Raw genomic sequence first — 26385 nt, forward strand, 5'->3', positions numbered from 1 at the left:
AAATAATTTTTAACATTTATTGCTAATAAACATTTATTGCTTCAAACATTAAGATAATTGAGGACATAAGTGGATACAGGTCATATGTCACATTTTTTGAGAAAATTGTTTTATTAGGTTCTTGTTCTTCGAATGTGCTGTTTCAACTTTTAGAATTTTAAAATAACCTATTTGTACTCAAATAAAAATAATAGGAATGTATTAAAGCAATATGTCACACTAGATTTTCGAAATTCTAGTGGATAAAGGTATTTAGGTATTATGTCCAAAATCGCGTTTGGACATAATACCTTTATCCATGTGAAATGCGTAAATATGGAGAATTTTTTCTACGACTTTGGAGATCTGCTGGTAAACCTCCGTTTATGTAAAAGCAAACAAACAGTTCAAATGAAAAGGTTAATTTTCGTGTTAATGTAAATCGACAAGAGTGGACGAATTTGGCTTCTATCTCTATAATACATACCTTAATGACTACATGACATTTTAGCAAGTAGATTTAAGAAAAAAAAGGACAGCACATCTGACCAGAACTGAATATAGACCAAGAAAACTGGAAAATAAAACTGGCGGTTTGAGTTTGGAAAAACTGCAAAATTTAAGAGACTGAATAAAATTTGTTTCCTAAGAGTATAGATGGTTTTATGAAAACACAATACATTGAGGAAAATGAAGAAAATCCCAAAAAGAAAAGAAGAACCTAATAAAAAATATGTGTTTTTTTAATTTTACATTTTGTATTGTAATTTTTTTGAAAATAAATGCTCGCATTTTTGATACTTAACTGTTTTATCCACTTAACCGTAACATTTTTTTATTATTTTTATGTGGATAAAGGTAATAATATGTCCACAAAAATTGAAATATTTGGCTTAAGGTAACTTTTTTTAAATTCAATTTAAAATTTAAAAAAGCACCTTCAGACACCTGTTTAAAAAAGAGTAGCAATGCAAATTTATAAAATAAATAATTAACTTGGAACAAAAGACACTAAAATGCTCATTACTCAAAAACATTATTTTGTGACATACGACCTTTATCCACTTACGTCTTCAATTATTTATACAGGGTACAAAAAAATTATTGAATTAAATTAATTGACACAAAAAGGAGAATGTAGGTATGTAATTTACTTAATTCAAAATACATTTTACTATTGCCAGAAAACATCAAAAAATATTTATTTGCTAAATAGTTTTTCTGCACGCTCTGAACTTATTGGAAACAGAATAAGTACAAAGTACTAAAGACAAAAATTACCCATTTCTTTTACCAAAAAATAAAGTACCTATACCTATTCATCAGATACTCATAAATCACCTCATAAATTATATCGAGGCGTCGCAATACCCGACCGACGGTTTGGTTGTATCAGTATTCCTATTGGAAACACATGACACATTTCTCTCTCAACGCAAGAGTCCCTTTGTTATCTTAAGGCTAGCCACAGTAGCCACTTATTGACATCATTATTACCATGACAAATTCTAAACATCCCATATATACCGACTATTTTTAGAAATTTAGGTAAAGTGAAACCAAAGAAGATTAACACGTTGTTGGATGTTGGGTTTTGAATTTTTTTAGATTTGTCAGTAGAAGTTTTCGGTAGCTCGGTAAATTTGAGTTCAAATCAGTAGGTTTTATACAGTGATCAGTAGATTTGTGTTCAAATCAGTAGTTCTACTGAAAAATCAGTAGACGTGGTAACCCTACAAGGATCTACAGACCGAGCGAGTCTCGTAAATTGCACGGCTTCGAGCCACGCTTTACGCAACCGTATTTGCGTACTTGTGTTTTGAGTTGTGTGGTCGTGCTCTGGTCCAGTGGAGTTATAATTTACCAAATTTAAATATGGCAGTGGATAGGTAGCCGGTACCGGTGACTTGTTCTGTAGCCGGTAGTCGCTTATTATTGGTCTAAATCAAGAGTATGTTTAGTTTAGGTTATGTTTATGTTGATTCGTGTTTGAGTAGTATATATTCAGCACAGTTTTTTTGCTATTCGAATTGTTGTATAAACCTATATACTGTGATATTCAGTATAATATATTCTTTATCTATGCTTCGTGTGCTCCTATGTTTGTTTTGTATAAAGTTTAAAGCATTGAATTGAATTAAAGGTTGAAAGACCAAAAGGACAAGATGTAACCGTAATTAGTTTACAAAAAAAAAAGAAAATGAAAAGCCAATCCGATCAAGTTGAATTTAAAAAACAAATAGTTTCTAATCTCTTCTAATCTTGTTTCGGTATCAATTTTAAAACTATGGTAACTTGTTGAGACATGGAAATCTATACAGGATCTTGTTCATTCAGAAAAGCAGAGTTTTGCCTTCAGAACTGCATCAATCAGGCAAATTTGATTATCTGTGATGAAGACTAAATTTTGGTTCTGCCGGGGTACAATAATAATCATAACTATTGTTACTTTTTAATTTTTTTAATAAAGTCTTACTTGATCTCTGAGTTAATTATTTGTGATCTGTTTGATTACTTTTTCATAAAAATGCACACTGCTTGAAAATAATTATTTAAAATAAAATGCATTTATTTCGCACAATCATTGAAAATGTATAATGTAAATGCAGCTATTTTGTATAATTTCAGTAAGTAGGACACATGCTAATACATCATTACCTAATGTATTACCGGTACCCGGTACCCCCCGGAACCGGCAACCAACTCATTGACCGGTAGTTCCGCACCGGCTACGGAAGAAGTCACCGGTACCGGCTACCTATCCACTGCCTTTAAATATAATCGTTTCTACTGATTCATAATATGTATACCTACTATAATATAATATATTAAAGTTTTTAAATATTGCTAATATTATTAAAGTTTTTAACATTGTATTTTAATATACTTTGTTTTATTAATAATAATATTACCTAAGTATTGCACCTTGTTCAAAAAAAGTTCAAGATAAATACCGCGGTTTTTTCATACGAAAATGCAAAGCAAAATATACAATTTGCAAAGTATGTAAATGCTTGTTTTTTGATAAAATAATACAAATTGTATGTAGGTAGGTAGAGTAGCAAAGCGTTGAGTAGTTATAGCAAAAGTAGCTACGCCATCTGAGACACGATAAGGATGAAATTAGTTTTATATTTTCTTTTCTCATGGAGCATGCATGATGGAGAGTTTTTTAAAATACGTAACAAAGCTGTTGTTTTGTTATCTATGTTGCAAATATGTTGTTTTTTTTTAAACTACAAAATATGTTGTTTTCAATACAAGTACCTAATTGTTGTTATTATTTACTGAGCATTTAGAATTTTGACTAACGCTCGATTTCATAATAAAGTTAAAGTGTGTGTTACCTTTGTTCTAACCAGGGGCTTTGGCTCATGCGCACTGGTTCCTGCACTTTTTAACCGTGAATGGTTGTAAATCATTCAGCCGGTGGTTAGAGCAAGGGGACAGTTCCTATGGTTCAAATACTACGAAATAATACCACGGGAAACTGTAAACTCTTTAATGTTAAAGGGAAATCAACATTGAACATAAATAAACAATACTCTGCGAGAGAATTATACTCTACAATAGTTTGTTATTGTTAAACAAAGGGTTGAGAAATACATGGTGTGAGCTGCGAGAATAACTACACTACTTACGAACATGAGAGAGAGTGTTAGCAACAAATTCGTTGTGGCTAGGCGTCAGAATCTTGCACATACTCTTCTATTTACACTAGAGTGGGGCACTGCACTTTCATACACTTTACTGTTTTTTGACAACAGAGATACTAAATATAATAAATTGTTTGTAGGCACAGAGCCCTTGAGAGAGTTGGCATCATAGCTTACGCGAGCCAATAGTGCCTAAAACGATCGGCGCTACACTAGGTACATACTTAAACGGTGTCTAATTTGCTACTGGTGACTTACTAAAAAGAACTACCGGTGGTTCGAGGGGGCGAAGGGGAAAACTACAAGAAATGTGTTGTTTTGGCATAGCAACAGCAACAGCTGAGCTCAAGTTTTTGGGAATCAGTGGCTCGGGCCACAACTATTTATCTGTGTTCCATCAGCGGCGTGGGGAGTTATTTTTTCTCGCTGTGCACAGTTTAAATGCAATTTGAACATTCTGCCACCACCGGAAAAGCGGCCATCCATATACAAGGCGGAGAAGACTACACTACGCGACAAACGACAACACGATACCTAACAATTTTACATATCGACGGCGAAAGTGCAGTACCTCGTATGTGATATTTTTTCGGTTTTAGGTTTTATACATGAATATTTAGGATTTTGCTCGCGCCATCTATTAAAAACGTTTAAAAAATTCCACATAACTTCGTTACAGGTTTCTAGAGGCAAATTCATTACCTCGGATAATTGTTGTTGTCTTTTTGAATGCAGTACCTTGTATCCGTCAGTCGCCATTGTTTTCTGCCATAAGAAGTCCTTCTTTGGCTTTGCCATTACCTTTTTTACGTTAATGAGGTAAGTAAACATTTAATAATTATTAATGCTGTTATACATTTATCCTAATATTGTATTTCATCGAAAAAATAGTTTGATTTTTTTAAAAGTCGTTGCGATTTTACTAAAATAAGGTTTGTAAGTCCAAATAATTATACGAGGTCCTGCAATATTGTGTCTACAATATTTATTGTTACCATACGAGGTAATGCATTACTTTGTAGGTACTTTGTACAAGCTTTTTACATCCAAGTTAATTTGTTAAACACATAACAGTACTTGCACACTGGAGACTAAGTTTGTTGAGACTGTGATATACAAGAAAAACAGAAAAAATAATTCTGTAAATTTAACGCTTATCCAACAAAGACAATAATAATTACTATACTCGATAGAACTCATTTCTCTCGCATGGCACGCTCATGCTTATAAACTATTCATCGATATATTTGTAGAAATGTATCTCTTTTTTAGGAGTCATAGTGGCAATGTTATCACGAACGAAAAAAATTCTAGAGAGTGCCAAAGAAATTACTGAAGCTAAAGGCGCTTCTAGTCAAAGCGATACCTTAGATTATTATACAACAGTAGATTTAGAAAACGCTGTAATTGTTTTTCAAGACGACTTAAATCCTGCTTTAAATGAAACAGTTGTTGATGCCCTTAACGAAGTTTTAAGCCAGCCTGAAAACGACGTAGGTCCAGTTTTTAATGACTTAGCAGGTATTTGCACTAACATTATTTCTTTCGCTTTGACTAATTTTTTTATGCTCGTAGATTTAGAAGACAACCAAAATGAAATTCCAAACGTGTCGAACCTATTTGAGGATTTGGATCAATTATTTCCAACTAATGTAGCCACAAATTCAACTTCTACTAATGTTGACTTAAGACCGCAATACTACAAAACTATTATTTACACTGTAGAGGAAGAAGTATACGTACCAGATAAGAACTACCAGAAAGCCATTAGTGACGATAGTGAAGTGGAGGAGGATACGCAGTCAAATAAAGAAAATGATGAAGAATACATACCAGACTCAAACCCAGAGAGTGAAGAAGAAAGCGATAATGAAGATATTCAACCGAACAATACAAATATGGAACTTGATATAACCGAAGCCGACAACAATATTGAAGAAAACTTACAAAAACGGAAGCGAAAGAAAACCAATCAACGACAGCTCAATAAAAAATTAAGGATGGAAGGACAAGATTATTTAGGATTCAGAAAATAAAGAAATCAAAATAAAACATTTAATGATAAATGAGAACAAAACGTCGCCTAAAACCGCGATGCGATTGTGGAGATGAGAAGGGAGCCAGTCGAAAGTGTAAATTAATTGACGAAAATGACCGTGCAGGAATATTTAACAATTTTTGGTCGAAAATGACATGGGATCAAAGAAAGGTTTTTGTGTGTAATACGGTTACTTTGGAAACGTCAAGAAATAAAACACCGGATTCAAGAAGGACAACGACGCTAAAATACAACTTAAAGATAAATCACCGGTTCATTCCGGTTTGCAAAAAATGTATCTGAACACAACAGGTCTTGGTGAATGGTCGGTACGAAACTGGTTGTTAAAAAGTAGTGACGGCATTGTTGAAAGGCAAGAAATTGTTGTGCAGAGCAGAAAGAAAAGAGAAAATAATCACACAGAAGCTTCCGAATACCTAAAAGAATTTTTGCAATCCCTTAATAAGTTACCTGCGCACTACTGTCGTAAGGAAACTTCAAAACAGTATTTAGAACAGCAGTTTCATTCTATAGCTCAATTATACCGGGAGTATAAAAAGCAGTGCAATATCAATGACAAAATGTGCTTGTCGATGACTAAATTAACGGCGGTTGTAAATGGGCTGAACATTGGAATATTTACACCACGAAAGGACAGATGTGACCAGTGCTACAAATATGAAAATGGAAATTTAGAGGAAGAGTTATTTCTCAAGCATCGCGAAGAAAAAGACAGGGCCAGAAAAGAGAAGGAATCTGACAAAAATAAGGCAATTTTAGGAGAATGTCATACACTTACAATTTACCTTCAAGCCGTTAAGCTTTGTCCTCAGTTAAACGCTAGTTCACTATATTACAAAGTAAAGCTTTGCTGCCACAATTTCACCATCTACGACTTAAAAACCAACTTGGGAACTTGTTATTGGTTTGATGAGACCAAAACAGATCTTCACGCCTCGACATACGCCTCGTGTGTAGTCGATTATCTCAAAGAGAATTTTTTGGATAAAGGTGACAAAAGAGAAGTTATCATATTCTCAGATGGCTGCACAGCCCAAAATCGCAACTCCATAATGTCTAACGCGCTACTTCATTTGTCTGAAATGTACAGTGTAAAAATCACACAAAAATATCTGGCCAAGGGCCATACAGAAATGGAGTGCGATAGTGTGCACGCCTGCATTAAAACATCATTAAAAAATAAAGACATTTATCTTCCAAGCGATTACGCTCGAATCACAAAGGAAGCTAAAAAGAAAAACCCCTATATTGTTAAAACACCAGACTTTGATTTTTTCACCAATTTTAATTACAAGCCATTAATGAAGTATGATTCCATAAGGCCTATAAAAGTATTATCAGATCCAGTCGTGACAAACCTAAGAGTACTGGAATACTTGCCAAAGGGAGAAATCAATTTCAATGATGAATTTCAAGTACTTCCTCGACGACCAAAAGCGATAAGTTTAGCTGGAGTTGAGTTTCCGCGGTTATACAAGAGACTACAAAAAATAAAAAAAAAAGTTTGATCATCTTAATGAAATAAAGCCGGTTATTCCCAAAGATTGTTGGGCGTATTATGAAAGCTTGCAATACGAATAGTAGGAGTTTTCTACACAAAATGAATTTTTTATATTTTTCATAAGTTTTTTCGACCTACCTAATAAAAAATAAGGTTTGTTTTGTTTTTTACCATTTTTGATAATAAATGTTATAAGTTTATTCAACATACCTAATATTAAAAAATAAGATTTTGTTATAATGTTTAAAATAATGTTTTGTTTTTTAAATGAGTTACCATTTTGGATAATAAAATGTTATTAAAGTTACTCTTTTTGTGCCTTTTTTTTTCTACTCTCATGTGTCAACTTTAGCTGTGCAGTACCTCGTATAGGTTTACCGTTTTAATGCAATACCTCGGATCAAGCAGACGTGGGTTATGGATGTAAAAAGATAATAAATTTGTATTAAAATAGGTTAATAAATCATTTTTTTAAGTTCTGGTTACAAATTAAGCGCAATGTGCGAGAAAATGTAGTTTTTCGCGATTTCTGTAAAATTGACCAAAATAATGATACGAGGTACTGCACTTTGGCCGTCGATATATGCATATATATTGTTAAATGATCGTGAAGTCGACTAGTGGTGATCTCTGAGAGTCTCCTGAAGTAGTAAGGCAGATAAGTGAATAGTTGTGAGTTTGTTGAAATAAGTGTCCTGACGGAAGCTCATCACGTAAAGCATTGTAAGTTATATTGTTCTACTTATATTCCAAGAGTCACCGTTGCATGCCGGAACGAGAAATAGATTCAGTTTATTGAGAGGAGAAAAGGCTAGCATTGTTTTTTTGAAAGATACGTGCATCTGTAGGGGGTCATTGATGACAATAGGCTTGCAATAGTTTGTTGCGAGATTGCTGACTACATAGGGGACTGCTAAGAGTAAAATTGTAGGCGACCAGAGACAAGAATTTGGACAACTCATCATCCGAGAGACAGTTTTATTTTTTGTAGAATTATTCATAACGCAAATTTCAATAAGTACTTTAGATAGTGGTAGGAGTATTTCAATAATCAGAATAGGAGATATTATTTTTAGAGGATATTTTGAGGGTGAATTTATTTCAATAGATGTTTTTGTACCATATATGTGTTTTATTCCTTTAGTCTTTGACCTTATTTATCATATGTAAAGCAAAGGAGATATTGAAGCACGAGAATATAAAACCCTGAGATTAGAGCATTAAATAGTGTGATTAAATCATAAGTGCATCATTAAAATTAAATTTAATTAATTAATTAATTATCTAATCAATTGCTTTGAGCACACCGATCTTTGAATATCACATTAACTGGAGCCCAGAACGTGGTGGCTTAAAAAAAATATCACAGCTTTGCATTTGATGGTAGGGAAAGAGATAAGGAATAACTACAGGTGATCCAGAGATAATTTGACAATTTTTCCAGGTGTAAAAATATTTTTGATTTATGGATTGATCGTAGGTAGTTGAGATTTACTGCTATTGAATTATTTAATATTTTTTCCAATCGTACATTTGATATTTATTTTGAAATTTACTGATTGCATATTTGATATTTGTGGCGAAAATTTATTAAATTTGGGGAGAAATATTTGTCGTGTTCTGCAACTTATAGAGTGTTGTAAAATTTCACATTTGGCGGGGACAAAGAAAACAGTAACGAAAAGAAACAACATGTCGACCACAAGGAGGCAAAGCAAAATGCAAGAAAACATAGAAGAGAAAAAAATTGTTGAAGAAGGATTGGATAATGAAGGAGATACAACGATTATGGAGAGAAAAGAACAGGAATTAACAGGAATAGAGAAACTATTGCAACTGATGCAACTCCAATCACAACAAATGGATAGAAATCAACAGGAAACAAAAAGGACAATGCAAGAAAATCAACAGGAATCAAAACGAGCCATGGAAGAAACACAACAAAAAATAGAGAAAAATCAACAGGAAGCAAAACGAGCCATGGAAATAACACAACAAGTAATGAAAGAAAATCAGGAGGAAACAAAACAAGCCATAGAAGAAAACAACAGAAATATAGAGAGTATTAAAAAGGAAATGGTTAAAAAAATAGAAGAGATTGCAGAAAAGAGCGAGAAACAGGAGTTAGAGATTAAAGAAATCAAAAATAAAATGAAGGATATTAAGAATGTGCAGAAGATGGAATTAGAACAGTTAGAAAGCAAATTTGAAAATGCAATACAAGAAGACAGGCGAGAAATAGAAGAAAAATTTAAGCAAAACGAAAAACAAATTGCGGAACTCAAGAATCAACAGAATTGTGGAGAAAGAAGGGAAATGATTATCCATGGTACAAGCGACGCGAAAATACAATTTGGCGGGGATATTAGAAAAACACACCCAGTACCATTTGTTAAAAATTTGAGAACCAAATTGCAACATATTAGATATTTTGACGACTGCAAAGAAACAATTAGAAACCATCTGAAAGAAGGAGCAGCGTTATGGTATGAAAGTAAAGAAGATGAGTTTGAAAATTGGACAGATTTCGAAAATAAATTTCTCAACTATTTCTGGGGGAAAGTTAAACAGAGGGAAATCAACCAAGAGCTACAGAATGGAAGATATCACGAGAAAATGGGAATATCGGAGGAAAGATATGCTTTGCAGATATATAACAATTCCAAATATCTAGACTACAAATACTCTACCGAACAACTGGTAGAAATGATAAGCAGACATTTCGAAGAAACGCTGGAGGACCACGTGATTTTGAGAATATCAAGATATTGATAGTTTGTGCCAATTCCTTCAAGTAAGGGAAGCAAAACGAAGAGAAATGCGAAACAGAAGACAACATGAACAATATAATGGACCGGCAAGAAGGTATCAATCAAATTATGACCAGAGAAACCGACATGCCCAATCAACAAACGAAGATAGGCCGAGAGAATACCAAAATTACAATAGACAACAAAATTATGATAACAGGAATCACGCAAAAAATAGAACATATGAAAATCACAACAGAAACAGAGATGCACAAAATCCTCCGACTAGGAATACGAACGAACAAAGGGACGGTAGAAACAATCAGAATTTCCAACGACAAAATAGAAGGGAGATGAATAATGTAACAATAGAAAACGAGGAAGAAGATATATGCAATGAATCCAGACAGCTCTCCGGTATATTTTGTCATCCGAGAGAGTTTATACAGTTGGCGGAAAATGAAAGACAAAGTTCTAATTCAAATTTAATACTCTTAGATGCATTTATAAAACATAAAGCGATTAAAATTTTGATTGATTCTGGATCGGAGATATCGTTAATCAATAAGAAACTAGTAAAAGAATTAAATTTGGACAGATTTGTGTATAAAATTCCTAGGGTTGCTTTAGTGGGTGCAAACAACAAAAAATTGACGACAGTAAATGAAGGTTTGGGAGTGCGGATCAGAGTGGGAGACAAATACTATATTATGCAATGTGTGGTGATCGAAGATTTAAACCATGATATGATAGCGGGAATTGATGAATTGAGTGAAAAACATATCACCATAAATTTTTCGGAGAATAAACTGGAAATCAGAGCAGAACCTGACAACATAGAAGAAGAAACGGAAATAGAGAGGAAAATAATTGTTGAAAAGATAAATGAACAGGAAAAACATAAAGAAATCAATATGACTGTAGAGGAAAAACCGAAAGTACAAGAAAAAAATCAACCAGAAAAAAAAAAAGAAGGAAGAAAAAGAAGAAGAGTTCAAAAAGAAAGAAGGAAAACACGGTGGATACAAGAGAAAGACAGGAAATCGAAGATACGGAAGAATTGTCGGCTATCGACGATAAAACAGAAAGGAAGCAGGAAGAAAAGGAAGTTCTCATAAGAGAAATGAAAGCAGTAGAAACATGGTGCTCGGGATACCAAATGGAAATTGAAGATAAAAAAAAAACAGAAGAAGAAATAAAGGATGAGGACAGAGAAGAAATGGCAATAATGGACGAGAATCCAGAATTTTATGAAGAAATATTATGGACAGTGAACACATGCGAACAAAATGAGGATGAAAGAAAATTAAAATGTGGAGAAAACATGGAAAAGGAAGTAGAGAAGATTCTAGAAAATTATGGAGATTTGATTAATGAAGAAAGCCGAGTGGCTAAAAATTATGAACATTCTTTTAAAGTTAAAAACTTAGAAAATTTTAAATCCAAGACATATCCAATCCCGTATAAATACAGGCAAAGCGTCGGACAGGAAATTGAAAAAATGATCGAAGACAAGGTGATAGAAAGATGTGACTCTCCATATATCAACCCGATAGTATACGTAAAAAAATCGAGTGGTGATTTGCGATTATGTTTAGATGCAAGAAACATTAATTCACACACAATCGCGCAATACGAAGCGCCTTTGAACATCGAAGCCATATTTGGACGAATCACAGGGTCACACATTTTTTCCAAAATCGATTTGAAACATAGTTTTTGGTTAATACCTTTGGCAGAGAAATGTCGAAATTATACCGCTTTTTCGATCGACGGAGTGGTATACCGATTTAGGGTGGTACCATTTGGCCTACAGAGTGCATGCGCTGCTTTGGTTCGCGCATTGAACACAATCTTAAATAGGCATGAAGAATTTGTTGTACATTACATAGATGATTTATTAATTTTCTCACCAGATATAACAAGCCATCTACGACATATTCACACTGTGCTAGAAGTACTGGATCAAGCGGGATTGAAATTAAATATTCAAAAGTGTCAGTTTTTTCAAAAGGAAATACTGTATTTAGGATTCAAATTAGACACAAAAGGGATTAGTCTTGCAGAAGATAGAATCGAAATTATAAATAACTACGCTAGGCCAACCAATTTAAAAACATTGCGGGGATTTTTGGGAATGGTAAACTATTTCAAAAAACTAATACCAGACATCAGCACAAAAGAAATACCGTTGATAGCATTACTTAAGAAAAATGTTAGGTGGAAATGGGGAACGGAACAAGAAATGGCTTTCAAAAATTTAAAAGGAGCTTTCTCCACAGCTGTAAGAGTACACCACCCAAGATATGATCAACCTTTCATTCTCCGGACCGATGCTTCCATAACAAAATTCGCAGGGGTGTTATCACAGATCCAAGACGATGTAGAGGTGCCAATCTGTTTTGTCTCCCGTGTAACCAAAACATATGAGAGAAAGTACAGCGTTACTGAATTAGAGTTCGCCAGTGTGTTATTTTGTGTAAATAAATTACGGTTTTACCTACTAGGGGCAAAATTCACCGTTGAAACAGACCATGCAGCTTTGGTACACATAATGAAAAATAGGCTGGTAAATAATAGAATTCATAGGGGCATTCTTTTACTTCAAGAGTATGATTTTGAATTTAAATATATCAAAGGAACTGACAATATCTTGGCTGATGCGTTGACGAGAGATGAACAATTCCGCAAAGAGGACCACAAAACTCTCCACGTTGGCATGAACATAATGAGAGAAGAAGCAGGCTTATTTTCTTTGGCTCAGATCAGGGAAAATCAGGAACAACTGGATGAAAGAGAAAAGCAAAGGGCCGAACAAGAAGATAACTTATATTTTAAGAGGGTCGATGGTAAAGAACTATATGTAATCACGGAACAGATGGCAAAAGAAGTTTTAGCAAAATTACACTGTGACAACGGACACATTGGAAGCAGGAAGGTGTGGCTTATGTTCAGGGAGAACTACATTTGTCGACAGGACTATACAATAGCCAAAGAGATGACTCGAAATTGCGAGACATGCCAGAAGTGTAAAAGTAAGAATTTCAAAAACGAAAACATCACAAAAAACGTCATAGCTCGGAAGAAACTGGATATTGTCGCCATTGATATGTTGAGCGATTTAATAACAACAACACAGAGGAATAAACACATATTAGTTATGGTGGATGTTTTCTCAAAGTATTTAAAACTGTACCCATGTAGAACCACGAAAGGAGCTGAAATACTTCGGAAGATAGACGATTTTATCGAAACAGTGGGAAGACCAGACAATATTTTGTTGGACAATGCGACATACTTTAGGAATGACCGTTTTAAAGGGGAATTAAGAGAGAGAGGCATAAATACAAAATTTGTAAGCATCCGACATCCACAGAGCAACCCATCAGAGCGTTTTATACAAGAAGTCACAAAATTTCTAAGAATTGCTGCGGAAGAACATCATCGACATTGGGACAGAAAAGTGTTTGAAATAGAGACGTATTTGAACTGTGCACCAAATACGGTTACCAAGGAGACGCCTTTATATGTAATGAAAGGAACAATGCCTACGAGACCGTGGGAAGACACCGCCCCCAGACAATACGAAGAAGTGATCGAGGTGGTTCAACGAAGATTGAGACGAAGTGGAGAGAAATATCTCCAAAGGCAAGAGAGGACCCGAAGAAGAAGGCCGGTTACATTCCAGAAAGGGGATAAAGTTTTAGTGAGGGCACTGAGGGTGTCCAATTTACAAAATGGTATTTGTGCTAAATTGATGCCGGTATTTGAAGGTCCATATAGGGTCAATACGGAAAATGGGGTAAATAGTTATGAATTAGCGCATATAGAGACAGGCAAGATACGGGGTATTTTTAACATTCACGACATTTATAAGTATCATGAGTAGAGTTTGGTAACATAAGGGAATAATTTGATCCTAAAAAAAACTTGTGTCATTTAAATAAATAACAGAATTTTTTTTGGCAAATCAAATGGCGGGGAGTTGTTAAATGATCGTGAAGTCGACTAGTGGTGATCTCTGAGAGTCTCCTGAAGTAGTAAGGCAGATAAGTGAATAGTTGTGAGTTTGTTGAAATAAGTGTCCTGACGGAAGCTCATCACGTAAAGCATTGTAAGTTATATTGTTCTACTTATATTCCAAGAGTCACCGTTGCATGCCGGAACGAGAAATAGATTCAGTTTATTGAGAGGAGAAAAGGCTAGCATTGTTTTTTTGAAAGATACGTGCATCTGTAGGGGGTCATTGATGACAATAGGCTTGCAATAGTTTGTTGCGAGATTGCTGACTACATAGGGGACTGCTAAGAGTAAAATTGTAGGCGACCAGAGACAAGAATTTGGACAACTCATCATCCGAGAGACAGTTTTATTTTTTGTAGAATTATTCATAACGCAAATTTCAATAAGTACTTTAGATAGTGGTAGGAGTATTTCAATAATCAGAATAGGAGATATTATTTTTAGAGGATATTTTGAGGGTGAATTTATTTCAATAGATGTTTTTGTACCATATATGTGTTTTATTCCTTTAGTCTTTGACCTTATTTATCATATGTAAAGCAAAGGAGATATTGAAGCACGAGAATATAAAACCCTGAGATTAGAGCATTAAATAGTGTGATTAAATCATAAGTGCATCATTAAAATTAAATTTAATTAATTAATTAATTATCTAATCAATTGCTTTGAGCACACCGATCTTTGAATATCACATTAATATATAACGCAGCTGGTTTAATTTGATGAGGCGACCATGTCATCTGAAGGGAGGGGGCAAACTTTTGTGATGGACCTGGTATATTCACCATTTGTCGTTTTAAGACGTACGACTCTAACCTTACCGTCTTTCCCTGGTATTACCTCTAATACCCTAGCTAGAGGCCACTTTAATGGAGGCGTGTCTTCATTTTTTATTAAAACAACTTGATCTACTTTCAGATCTGTTTGTGGGCGTAACCACTTTGGGCGTTGCTGCAACCTGTTAAGATAATCTTTTGTCCACCTTTTCCAGAATATTTGCTGTGCCTTAGTGCACCTTTGCCAAGATGTGAGTTTATTATCTAATTGTTCTGAAATATCTTTGTCGGGATACGCGGTTACTGGACCACCAATGAGGAAGTGCCCAGGTGTGAGTGGCTGCAAGTCGGAGGCGTCATTTGATATTGGAGATAGAGGTCTAGAGTTCAATATTGCTTCAACCTGTGCTAATATTGTGTAGAGTTCTTCAAAGGTATAACTAGAGTTACCTAGAATTCTTTGTAAATGGTATTTTACACTTTTGATGGAAGCTTCCCAAAGCCCACCGAAGTGAGGAGCCCTAGGGGGAATGAACTGCCATTGCGTTTCATTCTGTGATAAATATTCTCTAATTGTGTCATAATTACTTTGGGTTTTGAAAAAGTCATAGAGTTCTTTCAGTTGATTTCTTGCCCCTTGAAAGTTCGAACCATTATCGCTAAATATTTTGGAAGGGTTACCTCTACGAGCTATGAATCTTTTGAGAGTCTCTAAGAATGCCTCTGTGGTGAGATTGGAGATAAGTTCTACATGTACCGCTTTCGTGACCATGCAGACAAAAACTGCGATGTAACATTTCGTTACTGGGGCTTTTCTCAATTTTGAAGATTTTACGAGGTAGGGTCCTCCAAAGTCGACACCTACTTTGAAAAATGGGCGGGATGCACAAATCCTTTCTTTGGGGAGATCTGACATAATCTGTTCAGCTACTTTTGCGTTGAATCTGTGACAAATAGTACAAGAATGGATAATGCGTTTAATTTCTCTAAGAGCATTGAGTGGCCAATATCTGAGTCGGAGATTTGAGAGTGTATTTTGCGGTCCTGCATGCCGCAAACGAATGTGTTCTTTTTTGATCATGAGTGTGACAACGTGAGCTTTGGAGGGGAGCAATAGCGGAAATTTTTGATCGAAGGGTATCTCAGCGTTAGCGAGCCTGCCGCCTACGCGGAGGAAATTAGAAGAGTCGAGAAAGGGATTCAAACTTAATAACTGCTTATTTGACAAGGGGCGATTTGCGGAGATTTCTGCAATTTCTTTTGCAAAATAATGCGATTGTATGGCTTTCACTATGCGATCATGCGCTTGAGAGAGTTCAGAGGTGGAGAGCGGTTCAGAATTTTTCTTTTTATTTTTCAGTACTTGAGTGAATCTTAATACGTACCCCACTGTACGTTGAAGGGTGGAAAACTTAGAAAAACGAGAGAATAGAGATAGCCAAAAATTTTCAGGCTGAACAAGAGTCGTAAGAACAACTTTCTTTTCTTCGGGTAATTTGAGAGAGGGTGGGGGTAGGTTGTTTACTTGCGGCGTTTCAAAGCCTGGGTTTCGCATGAACTCTGGGCCATGGAACCAAACTTCCAAATTACTAGGTTGAAATGAGCCTCTAGACAGCATGTCGGCTGCATTGTCTGGGGATGAAACGTGCCGCCACTGGAACGTTTCACACTGACTCTGTATTTGACTGACACGATTAGCTACAAACGTGTTCCATCTACTTGGGTGAGAATTTATCCAATGTAAAGCAATAGTGGAATCAGTCCACAAATTTACTGAGTGAGGGCGGAGATCATTTTCAAATATACTTAAAATTTTTGTAGTCAACTTCGCGAGGAGCAACATGGCACATAACTCTAGTTTGGGGATAGTGATTATTTTCTTGAGAGGGCATACACGACTTTTACTGGAAATTAAGTTACATGAAATACTATTATCTGAGTATTTAACTCTGAGATACAAAGCACACCCATACGCTGATGAGCTGCTGTCAGCGAATCCATGAATTTCAATACGAGAGACATCTTTACTAACTTGCAATTGTCTAGGGATGACGAGATTTTTTAACTGGAGGAGATTTGACACAAAATCTTGCCAATGTTCAAGAATAGCGGAGTCACAGATGGGAGTGTCCCAATCAATTTTTTGCAGCCAAAGTTTCTGCATAAGGATTTTTCCATTTACTATGACTGGATTTACTAGACCTAGGGGATCATATGAGGAGCTAATTATCGACAAAACTTTTCTTTTCGTGAGAGGAGTGACTTCTAGAGCAGTGGGGACAGAGATTTTAAATTCATCGGTAGCGGGGTTCCATTTGATGCCTAAAACTTTGCAGGGTAAGTCATCTAAATTTAAATCTTTTTCTTGGGGGTCAGAGTGAGAGATTTTTTGCAACATCTCTATTGAATTGCTGCACCATTTGTGTAATTGAAAACCAGAGTTAGCGAGGGCGGAGTTTAACTGAGTGTACAAAATTTCTAATTCAGAGAGAGAGTGCGCTCCACACAAAATATCGTCAACATACGTTTGGTAGAGGAGCGCATGAGAAGCAAGAGGGAGATTAGTGTTTTTCTGTGCGATGTCCTTTAAAACTCGACAAGATAAGTAGGGAGCAAAAGTTTGACCAAATGACACGGTTAAGAGTTCAAGACATTCCAGTTGATCTGAAGGGGAGTTGCGCCAAAGTATGTTCTGCAAAAAATTTTGTGTGGGGTCTGTTTTGATTTGCCTAAACATTTGACGTATGTCAGCGGTGAGTGCGAGGGGGAAAAGACGAAATCTTAAGAGAATGTCATACAGATCTGGTTGGACCTGATAACCTTTAAGTGCTATATCATTGAAAGAGAGCTTCGAGCTGCTGGGACAAGAGAAATCGTACACGACTCGAGTTTTTGTCGTAACGTGGTCGCTTCTAATGACGGCCAGGTGGGGAACGAAATACTTGTTCTGCGAGAGCGAATTCGTAAGGGTTAGGGGTATGGGTCGAGCGTGACCTTGAGCTACATAATCATTAATAAATTCTTGATAATCTTTCAACAGATTGGGGTTTTTCTGAAGTTTGTTTTCTAGCGATAAGAAACGCCTCTTTGCTATAGAAAAGGAGTCACCTAGCTTGAGGTATTCGTCGGGGGTTTTAAAGGGCATTTTTACAACGTAAGTGCCATTTTCTAAAATTTTAGTACTGGAGGTGAACAAATTTTCAACAATTTCATTTTCAGGTGCGGAGTGGGAGGAAGTGTCAAGAATTTCTTCTTGATTCCAGAATCTATTTAAGAGAGTATCTAGTCATAAATTTTCTTCATTATGTTCGAGGGAGAGAGCGTCAGAGATACCTGTAAACGCGTAAACTTTTTCTTTGGGGGTATTTTCGAGACAATGTTGGGGGACATTACCAGAGATCACCCAACCCAAATGTGTATTAATTAACGATGGGAGTCCTTTACCTAAATGTAACAACCCATGAGATAATAGCGAGTAATAAATTTCAGCGCCTCCTAAAATTTGAATCTCGGACGGCACTGCAAATGTGCTATCAGCTAAGCAACTGATTAAATGTGCAGGTATATTTAATTTTGCGGGGTTTATACTATACTGTGGCAGACGTTGTGAAATGGTATCGATAACAGAGCAATCAATAACAAATTTCCTATTATTAACTTTTGAGTTAATTTCCAGCTCAACTTTTTCGCGCGAGATTAGCGTTTCTTGTCCGGATAAGCCGGACACATGCAAATTTTGTGTTTCAGAGGGTAATCCTAATTGTTCAGCCAACTTTGTTGTTACAAAACTATTTTGAGAGCCGTTGTCTAATAACATTTTAACAGTCATGGGTTGACCGTTGTGAGAGAAAACTACCACTTCAGCTGTGGCTAGCAAAACTTGCGATTCCTGATTTCTATTTTGTGTAACTGCGTTGTGCGAGCTCGCGTAAGAGACATCGGTTTGTGACCTATAATTTCCACGATTTACATGGTTACCTGCTTGGGGGGCTTGGTTTGGACGCTCTTGTGCGTCTGGCGTAGTACTTTGACGCGAATGTGCGTCCTGTTGCGAATAGCGGCGTGTGCGAGAGTCCGGAGTATGATTCCTTGAATTATCGTGGTAAGAATTATTTTGCCGTATATTAGAGTGCTGTGGGTGAGTGTGATTATTATTCGTATGATAAGTTTGGGAGCGCGGCGCATATTGAGTGTTGGAGGTTGCCTGTGAGTCTAAGTGAATCAAAGTGTGATGCTTTTGGCGACAAATAGAACAACTTATTGTTGACCGGCAATCCTTGATTGAGTGCTGATAACCTAAACAATTAAAACACAGCTTTTTCTGTTTCACACTATTAATTCTTTCGCGAGGAGGGAGAGCGGTAAATCTAGCGCAAGAATAAATTCTATGAGCACCGTTGCAAATCACACAAGTAGCGTTAAAATTCGGAGAATTGGGGCGTGAGTGGGGGCGGTTTCGTGGCGAGAGGGGGCGAGTATTTGATTCACAACTTGCATGCAAGTTAACCTTAGGTTTGAACGCGGCCGTTTTATTTTCTTGTACATTGTGCTTTTTCTCATTAGCGTTTTCAAAACTGGACAAATTTTCTAAAATAACGCAACGTTTATCTATAAAATCAAAAAATTCTTTAAGAGTGGGGATTTGAGCAGTTTTGCGTTCTTCTTCAAAGGACTTTCGCGAGTTTGCATCTAATTTTTGTTCAAACAGAAATACTAAAAGAGCCTCTGTTAAAACTTTATCGGTGAGATTTAGATTATTGAGACATTCGATATCCTTGCGCAGCGATGAGGCAAACTCTCTCAAAACCTCAGAGTTACACTTATTAATTTGGGGGGAATGTACAATATTTGACAAATATTCGTTTACTACAATAGATTTGTTCTCATACCGGTCTCTCAATGTCTTAAGTGCAACTGCGTAATTAGAGTCTGTAACTTTTAAGGTATCAATTAACTTAAGGGCGGATCCCTTTACTAAGGTACGTAAATAATAGAGCCTCTCAGCATCTTTAAGCCGAGAGTTACTGCCAATTAAAGCTTCGAAAATATCTATAAAGCCTCCCCATTCAGAAGGACGTGAACCGTCGAAACTTCCGAGCTTAATGTCAGGTAACTTAACATTACTATGTAAATCTTGAGAGACAGGTACAGAACTATTATTGCGTATGGGGGTAGAGCTACTAGAGGGGGACAATTTTTTAATTGAATCTTTCAGCGCGGCGATACTAATAACAAACATTTCTTCCGTTACCTCCCTGTCTTCAGAATCTGACAAATTGTCATTTTCTGCTACTAAAATCTCTATAGAGTCTTGTGCGATTGAGTACTTATCAAAATATTTCTCTACAATGTCTAATTTTGCTTCAAAAATTGAAATCGAATTAATACCCTGTGATTTGTTATTAATCCAATCCTGAACGCGAGTTAGCTGCCCTTTGGCAGCTGTCCTGCTATTACATAGCGATTTGTAATCCATTGTTTAACTTTTATATGAGCAAAAAACAAATTTTCATCAATTTACTTGCTAAGAGATTTGAGTTATGCACTAAAAACAAGGTCGTAGAAAAAACTATGTTAAATACGCGTGTATGCTGAACTGAGTAAACCGACAAAAAAAACTTTTTATACTAGCGATACCTGTTATACATATCACCTTTTTCATGTATCTAAATACTTATACCTACCTATTTACATACAACATAAAAAAAATCATATATCTTAATCAGCGTAAAACGAATAAAATGCATCATAAACTGTAACAATTACGAGTTACACCCTGTAAAATCCTAAAATGTTTTCATATATTTATACACCTAAACTCGAAAAATTAATATTATAACTCATCATCATATTTAGTCTACCTGAAAAGCGTTTAAAATTCTTTTTACTCTTAGATTTACTGAATAACGTTTTATGTACTTTTAAACGAAAATAAATTCAACAAACCTTTTCCATAATATACAAAAAAGCAAACAGTTATTTATTATCATCATTGTGAGATTAAAATCAGTTTTAACTATTTCTACTTTAAAAATTATGAAGAAAAAACCTGTCTGTAGTCCACTTGTCGGGTCGGGGTTTCAACTGCTAGATTGCTTGCGGTGTTGCCGTCGCTTCAAAACTTTCTTGAGAGCCTTGAAGCTTTCTTGATTGGAGCGTTGGCGGTGTTGATTCGTCTGCGATTCTTTTGTTTCCGAAGAACTTGTATTCACGCGCTAGCGATTCTGCCCGGGCGCGAGTTGGTTTAACCGGAGACAATGTCTTTAAATAGGAGACTTATTACACTTTATTGTCTATGCGTGCTTAGAGAAAGAGAGAGAGAGAGAGAGAGTCCGAACGGACTCCAAACAATCTTAAGAGATAGAGTGAGCTTGTGATGCGGGAAGGACCTTTGATGCCCTTAAGAATGGCTTTAGGATACTATCCAAAGGGGTGGAATGTGGGTGTAAGAGCAAATACATCAACTAAGGTCAGCCAAGGGCTGAAATACTAAAATTAATAGGCTACGAAGGGCCATTTACCCTTTGAAGGCTCGAAGGACCATTTGTTCTAACCAGGGGCTTTGGCTCATGCGCACTGGTTCCTGCACTTTTTAACCGTGAATGGTTGTAAATCATTCAGCCGGTGGTTAGAGCAAGGGGACAGTTCCTATGGTTCAAATACTACGAAATAATACCACAGGAAACTGTAAACTCTTTAATGTTAAAGGGAAATCAACATTGAACATAAATAAACAATACTCTGCGAGAGAATTATACTCTACAATAGTTTGTTATTGTTAAACAAAGGGTTGAGAAATACATGGTGTGAGCTGCGAGAATAACTACACTACTTACGAACATGAGAGAGAGTGTTAGCAACAAATTCGTTGTGGCTAGGCGTCAGAATCTTGCACATACTCTTCTATTTACACTAGAGTGGGGCACTGCACTTTCATACACTTTACTGTTTTTTGACAACAGAGATACTAAATATAATAAATTGTTTGTAGGCACAGAGCCCTTGAGAGAGTTGGCATCATAGCTTACGCGAGCCAATAGTGCCTAAAACGATCGGCGCTACACTAGGTACATACTTAAACGGTGTCTAATTTGCTACTGGTGACTTGACTTACTAAAAAGAACTACCGGTGGTTCGAGGGGGCGAAGGGGAAAACTACAAGAAATGTGTTGTTTTGGCATAGCAACAGCAACAGCTGAGCTCAAGTTTTTGGGAATCAGTGGCTCGGGCCACAACTATTTATCTGTGTTCCATCAGCGGCGTGGGGAGTTATTTTTTCTCGCTGTGCACAGTTTAAATGCAATTTGAACAACCTTAAAAAATGCAACTGTTACAGTTAAAGAAAACTTTAAATTTAAATTCCACTTTAACTTTATTAATATAAAATCGAGCGTAAGAAATTTTATAAACTTTGGAAAATAGCATTTCAAAAAAAGTACTGTAAGTATGCTGTATTTTTTATTTTTTCTCAAAAAATAAAACAAAACTTATTTTAAAACATATACCTATTATATACTGACACATAAAAAAATAAATTATTTTTGAATTAAAACCTTTGCAGCAAGCATATTGGCTTCTTCTGAGGACGGACGGCTTTTGCAATTTTGAACGTTTCTTTCCCTTTTTAATTTTTTTTGTTGGAAAAAAATTCCTTTGGGGTATAATTTTTTTATTGGAGGGTATTCTGGATGCGGATGGAAAACCCAAATTGATATCTTTTTGATTTCTTATAGCATCTATGGTGGGTTTTATCGGGACTACAATTTTTTGTACAGCCTTTAATTGTTCGAAAGAAACTAAATCATTTATTTGCCCTGTTAGCTTTAAAATTAATTTTTCCTTAGCTTCTTTCAGACAACTTTCCTCATCTCTTCTTATTTTGCTAACCGCACCTATTAAAAGCCCTTTTCTCGTCATCGCATTCAATCACCAGGTTGTCAGCATCATCTAAATAAAAGTAATATAGGTATATATAAGGTAAATAATTTATTTCGTTTATAAATAAGTTCTACACAGCCTGAAATGGAGGAAAAATTAAATCATTATTAAAACACCATCAAAATGTATAAAATATGATATTACCTGGATGTTTTCTTTTTACATGTGCCGTCAAGTTAGAAGATTTCGAAAAGTTTTATGTTACACTTAGTACGATTCATTTTGTACTTACAACAAAAAGAACACTTTGAAAATAAAACAAAAGTTTAAATTATAAACACAACACTAAATAAATAATTTCTCACAACGGTCAAAAACCACACACCACACTTAAAAGTTTTAGAAATTCACACCACAGAATCAAGTTACTCAAATTTTCAAACACCTCACCTGACACAGTGTCTCAAGTACGATTGCGCGAAGCCGTGCAATTTACGAGACGCGCTCGGTCTGTAGATCCAAGTGGTAAACAAGAGCTTCTGTCCAGTGGCGTAGCTGACAGGCCCGCAAGGCGGGGGCCCCGACGTTAGGAGGGGCCCGTTAAAGCCTTCAAGCTTAATACTTCTATCTTTAAATTTTGAACCCAAACATATTTTACTAATAAGCATCAAAATAGGGAATTTGGAAGGAAATAATGAAGCGGATAATTGACGTAACTCTACTGTTTTCGGGTGCAATTTAGCGTTTCGTACTTTCGTGGACATTTGGTAGTTTAGATGAAAGTGAATCCCAAAAAGGTAATTTTTTGTCAGTGGTTCTTTTACTAGCTAAATATGATCCTGTTTTAGCTAAATTAATCGATAAAAACAATAACTAAAAAAAAAACACATTACTTGGGCAACCAAATACAAAACGAAGTTATAAATTTGCTGGCTCAAGAAACTGAAAACGAATTGATTAATTAAAAAAAATTGTTTTTATTCAATAATTCTTGATACCACTCAAGATATTTCGAAACACGATCAGCTTAATTTTATTTTCTGGTACGTAACTTGCGATGAAAATAATTTTTCTTCTAAAGCAGAAGTTGTTGAAAGTTTTTTGGGATTTATTCGCATGTTAGTCCAAAGTGCAGAAGGTCTTGTAAATGAAATTTTAAAATTTATACAATCAAAGCACCTTTCCGTACACAACCTGAACCTAGTGTTGAATGATGCCGTTGCTGGTGTACAGAAGTTGGTTTTTTAAGATATAATTAAAAGATTATGTTTTTTTAGTGCAAGTATTAAAAGATAGGATGTACTATTACTATGTACTACTATTATGACTGGATCCATCGCGTTTGCCAACACTTAAAAGGTTATGTGAAACCCGGTGGTCATCCAGACATGATGCTGTTATGGCTTTACGTCGAGCTTTCCGACAAGTAATGAACTTTATTAATCTAACATCTACACTTTTGCAATCTGAAACGGCAGAGTTAACAGTCGCCCTTCAACTTTTTGAAAAAACTCTTGATAATCTTCTAGAACTGAGAAATTTATTTACCGAAACTTTAGCAAAAGCAACAGGAATAGCAGAATAGTGGGGTATTATACCGAAATTTAAAAATAAACGGATAAAATGTATAAAACAATTTTACGATGAGCTCAGCTGCGACGAAAAAATAACTTTTAGAAAAAAATTTTCTAGTTATTGTTTTCAATGTAAATTTAGATATAATAGGGAGTTTTTGTGCACACAAATACGTAAACGTAACCCATCTTACGCATCTTACCCATCATACGCCGTATCTCGATGCGTATTACCTAAAGTAGCGCTCTGGCTCTGATACGTACGTGAGAACGCATCCCTATCGAGACGAAAGTCACCGAATGCACACGAGGATCTTGCCCGATTGGCGATTACCTACCAATGGCTACCAAATGAATATTTCATCAGCGTACTACCAGTACCCGTTTATAAATATTTAAGGTTATATTGGTTATTGGTTTAGTCTATTTGAGTAAAATTATTCTGTGTTTGTAATTGGAAATTGGAACTTCATAATAGATTTAAAATTTTATTGTTTTCAAGTTGTCTATTAATAAAGCAAAACAAACAAATCTTGTATTAATTTAAGAAATACAGTGATCAGCACAATTAATAACTTGATAAATAAATGAGCTAATTTCTGTAAAATTTTCAAATAAATATGAACACACTATTTACATTATACTGGAATTCTGATGTAGGTACAATAATTTACAACTAAAAAGTAGGTATAAACAAAAATAAAAAAAAATTAACCTAAGGAAAAATAATATTTTTATATTTAAATGGAAGCAATAAAAACCATACAATTTCATCATTCATTTATCTTTTTTTACATTTGTATATTAATTGTATATTGTGTGAACATTGTTTTATTTTTTTAATGTCAACGGAATTTAAAAATTACTTTACGATTTGCTTTACGTTACGTTAAGGCAGTCACAAAAACTACCTATTTTAACGTTCATCCTCTACGACACGTTAGTGGCTTTACGTATACGGAGATGCGTACGTTACGTAGCAACAAAAACTCCCTTATTGCAACAACTTACTAATAGGTTTGTCGGATTAAGATATATGTTTAAAAGGTTTTTATGTCTATTCCCAAAAAATCTATTAACACTTTAACTAATGAAGACTTATTAAAGAAAGGCCAAATATTGTCATTTACACATATTTAAGTAATTATACTGTTATTAGTTGTTGTCGTTATGTTTATAGTACGGGGGCCCACAAAATTGTCGCGGGGGGCTCCGCAATCTTCAGCTACGCCACTGCTTCTGTCATATTGTTGTATAATCTGTGTATATTTTTATACAGATATGTATAATTATTGGCGAGGAATTATTGGGGAGAGATTAAATATCCAGCACGCAACCGCGCTGTTGCCAGATTTACATCTTTTCTTTTAGCGGGAATTTTAAAATTTCTAATGCGAATTGGTTTAAAATTTGACATCCGAATCTTAACCTTACTTTTGTGATTATTTATTTGCAAATATGTAAATAAATTGAAACAAGTATTGTATGTACTGTGTTATAATTTAAAACGCTTAATTATGTTAGTCTTACAAAAATTAAGCTCAAAAAGATATACTTGTTTACAGTGCAAATTAATGGCAATATGGATTTACGATTTCATTTGCAGGAAAAACATGGGCAACCTACCCAGTTGGTAAAATTTCAATTCAAAAACTCTTTAGGTAGGTATGGAATAACTTCCACATTATTTATTTTTTAAGTATTAAGGTTGATGTTGATATCAAAGGTAGTTTTATGTAGGTAGATACTAGATAAAAGTAAGCTATAAGTAGTATAACCACATTATAGGAGGAATTCCTCCTATAACTAAGGAATATAGACTGGTGTAACTTCCCATGTAATAATCTGTTGTTTTTGTAGATTTTACTGTGTGGATGGCACAGGAAGAGAAACAAAATAATATTCAGTACTGCAGTCACAGGAGTACAAAAACATGAAGCATCTCATTATGTATGTATGCCATTCTCAAACAATAATTATTGTACAAAACAAGATAGAGACACAGCTTTAAAATCCCAAGGATCCTGCGAAAAGAAAAGTGAAAATGGTGTCTCAATTAATGTAGTATAGATAGACATTTTTCTTCATTTTAGTAGTAAATAATTATATAATTATTTAGAATATTAATATGTATTAGTTTTAATAGTATTAATATGTAGTGTATGAATAATTTCCATCATGTATCTGCT

General features: G+C 35.1%; 3 protein-coding genes across 25 annotated transcripts in view; 2 read left to right on the top strand and 1 right to left on the bottom strand.

The window, feature by feature from the left end:
- Window positions 1-26385, bottom strand: part of LOC126893466 (protein claret segregational-like) — a 649821-nt gene that overhangs the window by 415082 nt on the left and 208354 nt on the right. For 9 of the 17 annotated variants that reach the window (XM_050663700.1, XM_050663697.1, XM_050663698.1 and 6 more), the window contains exon 1: window positions 3621-3754. The exons of 2 other annotated variants lie outside the window; for them this stretch is intronic. In XM_050663700.1, the coding sequence (XP_050519657.1) occupies window positions 3621-3681 (61 nt within the window). In that variant the 5' untranslated portion in view covers window positions 3682-3754. Of the gene's footprint in view, window positions 1-3620; window positions 3755-20690; window positions 22066-26385 lie in introns of those variants that run through there. 6 more of the 17 variants (XM_050663699.1, XM_050663687.1, XM_050663703.1 and 3 more) reach the window with 4 other exon arrangements.
- LOC126893469 (protein disulfide-isomerase A6 homolog) overlaps window positions 1-26385 on the top strand; it is a 504458-nt gene that overhangs the window by 289922 nt on the left and 188151 nt on the right. Inside the window, exon 8 of one of the 7 annotated variants that reach the window (XM_050663724.1) lies at window positions 26057-26111. The exons of the other annotated variants lie outside the window; for them this stretch is intronic. Within the exon in view, the coding sequence (XP_050519681.1) occupies window positions 26057-26096 (40 nt within the window). The 3' untranslated portion in view covers window positions 26097-26111. Of the gene's footprint in view, window positions 1-26056; window positions 26112-26385 lie in introns of those variants that run through there. 7 annotated transcript variants of the gene reach the window in all.
- LOC126893471 (ring-infected erythrocyte surface antigen-like) lies at window positions 4782-5684 on the top strand. Its single transcript, XM_050663731.1, has 2 exons — window positions 4782-5156; window positions 5211-5684. Exons 1-2 carry the CDS (start codon window positions 4922-4924, stop codon window positions 5669-5671), a joined length of 696 nt encoding a protein of 231 aa, XP_050519688.1. The 5' UTR covers window positions 4782-4921; the 3' UTR covers window positions 5672-5684.

Source organism: Diabrotica virgifera, chromosome 10 (genome assembly GCF_917563875.1).
Source record: "Diabrotica virgifera virgifera chromosome 10, PGI_DIABVI_V3a".
Taxonomy (NCBI): Eukaryota; Metazoa; Arthropoda; class Insecta; order Coleoptera; family Chrysomelidae; genus Diabrotica; species Diabrotica virgifera.